General features: G+C 44.5%; 1 protein-coding gene across 7 annotated transcripts in view; it reads left to right on the forward strand.

The window, feature by feature from the left end:
• Positions 1-2,957, forward strand: part of Qrich1 (glutamine rich 1) — a 48,456-nt gene that overhangs the window by 256 nt on the left and 45,243 nt on the right. The window contains exons 1-2 of one of the 7 annotated variants that reach the window (XM_008853210.3): positions 208-566; positions 1,310-1,369. The exons of 1 other annotated variant lie outside the window; for it this stretch is intronic. Coding sequence is in view for 1 of the 6 variants with exons in the window: in XM_029556194.1 (XP_029412054.1) it covers positions 555-566 (12 nt within the window). In the remaining 5 variants the exon portion in view is untranslated. Of the gene's footprint in view, positions 1-207; positions 567-1,292; positions 1,370-2,957 lie in introns of those variants that run through there. 5 more of the 7 variants (XM_008853208.3, XM_008853209.3, XM_008853207.3 and 2 more) reach the window with 5 other exon arrangements.

Here is a 2,957-nt window from a genome sequence, read left to right on the forward strand (position 1 = left end):
ATCAAGCGATCTCGGGGCGGCTCCAGAGCCGCGAACGTCCCTCGGGCTTACGCGCCCCCGCCCCGCGGGTGGGGGAGGAGCGGGCCTGGGCTCTGGGTGGGTGCGGTGCGCGAGTGCTCGCTGAGGCGGGCGCGTGCCCGAGATTTTTTTTTGCGCGCGCGCGCCACCGCGCGCTCGCTGCGGTCCTCCCGTTGCGCGGGGCCGCCCGACGTGCGCGTTCCCGTTACGGATATTTCAGCTCCAGCTGTGGCCGGTGGGCAAGAGCGGCTTCCGGGGCGCGCGCCAGCCCGCGACCCCCCAGTTTTGCGGCGCGCGCCGTGCTGTTGGTTGGTGGCGCTGCCTCGAGAGCCAGCAGGACGGCACCTTCCCAGAAGGCTAGCGGGCGGCCGGGCGACTTGCTGCGTGGGGAAGCTGGAGGGGTGAGCCCTTGGTCCAGTGACGTCCGGGGCAGCGGTGGCCCAGGTCTGCGGAGAAACCTAACGGCTTTGCGGCTCCTCTGCGAGGCGGACGGAATTGCATGTACTCTCAAGAATGCTGTTACTTGAGCGAGGCCCATGTCTTATGGGGTGGGTGCTAGGAAGGGGCTACCTTGCTTCGGAAACCGAGTTCCATTGGCCCGAGAGGGCTTTGGGTTTCCTCACCTTGTACTGCTGCTTTGTGCGGAGGAGGAAAGGTTAACAGTGTTATTCCCGGTAGTACCTGCTTTCCTTACGTTAGGAAACCAATTCTTCCTTAAGCGCAATTGATACACGTCACCTTTGTGCGCTCCGGAAGAGGAGCCTCTTGTGTGTATGGTATCATATTCTCTGAGCCTTAAAATTTCATTCTAACTGCAGCCTTTTATTCCGCTTGGGTGGGAAGGGCTTGCTTTTCTGTTCCGATTTAGGGACTGCTCTTACCTTGGTCAACTTTATAATCAATGCTCTGCCTTTTTTTTCTCCGTTTTTTTTTTTTTTTGTAATTTACAAAGTATCCAGCAGAAATTATTAAAGTCTGTACATGTATAAAAATGACTTAAGTCCTTTTCACCTTTATTTTTTTTTTTTTTGTCCCAGCGCTGTGATACGTACGGTGGCAAGGGAATTCTAGGTTTGTGCTTTAGAAATCTACACCTCTTTTTTTCTAAGACAACATCTGCTAGTTTATTTTACAGTTTTGTTCCCATTAAGGTTGAGGAAAAGTAAAAGGAATAAAAATGGCAATCAAGTGGGGTAATTTTTTTCTAATATACTCTATTTTTTTAAGAACAAAGTTAAAACTTAAAAAGAGGCTGAGGATGGAAAGAACTTCTTTGTTCTATCTTCTTCAGAATGTTAGAAGTCTTAAGAACTCAGGACATGCAGCAGAAATACATGCAACATGGTGACTGGTGAGTTAAAATCGTTCATATGCTGGAAGTATGTGTGCAGTTTTTTTGTTTTGTTTCGTTTTTTTCCTGGTAATACTGAAGCATTACAAATCCTGTCATTCATTCTTGGTACTGTCTGTCGGTAACTGCTAGGCGCTAGAAAAAGGAAGATGTGGGAGACTGCATCTTCGAATCTAGCTACTGTTTGTTGCTTGGATAATGTTTTTTTAAAAATTGTAAATGAATAGAATTTGCAGGTTTTAACATAGAAAGGCATCAACTAAGAACCTAAATGGTTCTCAAAAACAGGTTTATGAAGGATATGTTTATAAGCTTAGGTCTTTTAAGCTTATTCTGGTTTATTAACTAAGTTGAGATCTTCTAAATTGATTTTTTAGAAAATAGTGTTTCCATCAACTTGTTTTTTTTTTTTTACCTGGTAGATAACTTCTAGTCCTCTGGGATGAGCTCTTAATACTTCTCCATGAACTTAACACAATTCCGTATCTCCTTATAAAAGCTCATGTTGATGTGTCAAACAAAAGATCAAATAGTGGTTGAATTTTATTGTAAATTTGAATTAAGAGACAAAACAAAAGAACCCCAAACCAAAAACTAGTTAGGGACTTTGGGTGTGGCTTGAGAATTGCAGTTTCAGAATCAGGGGTGTGCTCCTTTAAGCTTGCATGCTTTTTTTTTTTTTTTTTTTTAAATCAGTTGTGGTTTGTACTTGATGTGCCATGCTTCTCTGCTTTTTAAGTGGTCATGCATTATCTGTGAGGGTCTTTTCTGGGTTGGAGTCAGTATACAGTGTTACATAAACACCTGTTCTTTCTGATACTTTGTAGCTCTCCATTTAGTTTCAGATGTTTTAAGTCCTCTCCAGGTTTCATTATTTTTCCCTACCATGTTTGATTGTGATTTCTAGGTTTTTGTTTGCTTTTTGGTGCAGGGGATTGAACCTAGAGTCTTGCACATGCATGCACTCTACCACTGAGCTATTATTTTTTCCCCTTGCTCTGGATTGTGATTTGTCTTATTAAACTGAAGTGGCTGCATGAAAAAAAAAGTTGGAAGTTTTTGCTTTGCTAAAAGGGGGGAAAGGAATTGTCCTTTGGCCTGACTGTTCAGGCCCAGGTAAAATTAAGGTGTGGATAGTAAAATGTGTCAGAAAGCTAATGCTTTGCCTCTTTCTCTCTGTCTGTCTCATTGAGAGAGTCTCTTCATGTAGTGAAGGACGACCTTGAAATTCTGATCCTCCTGCCTCCACTTCCCAAGGGCTGGGGCTCTAGGTATGTTGCCACCACACTGGTTTTATGCAATATTGGTCATGGAACCTAGGGTTTTCCGTGTGCTAGGTAAGCACACAACAGTCTCAGTGCTTTATTTTTAAGTTGTGAAATACTTATATACTGTTTATAGATTGGATCAGTATACAATTTAATTAAAAAGTTATAAGGTGCCAGGTGTGGTGGCACACACCTTTGATCCCAGCAGTTGGGAGGCAGAGGCAGGCGGATATCTGTGAGTTCAAGGCCAGCCTGGTCTACTTAGTGAGTTCCAGGCCAGCTGGGGCTACAGGGAGCCCCTGTCTCAAAAAGACCAAAAA

Source organism: Nannospalax galili, unplaced genomic scaffold (assembly GCF_000622305.1).
Source record: "Nannospalax galili isolate Female #2095 unplaced genomic scaffold, S.galili_v1.0 scaffold786, whole genome shotgun sequence".
In the NCBI taxonomy this organism is placed as follows: domain Eukaryota; kingdom Metazoa; phylum Chordata; class Mammalia; order Rodentia; family Spalacidae; genus Nannospalax; species Nannospalax galili.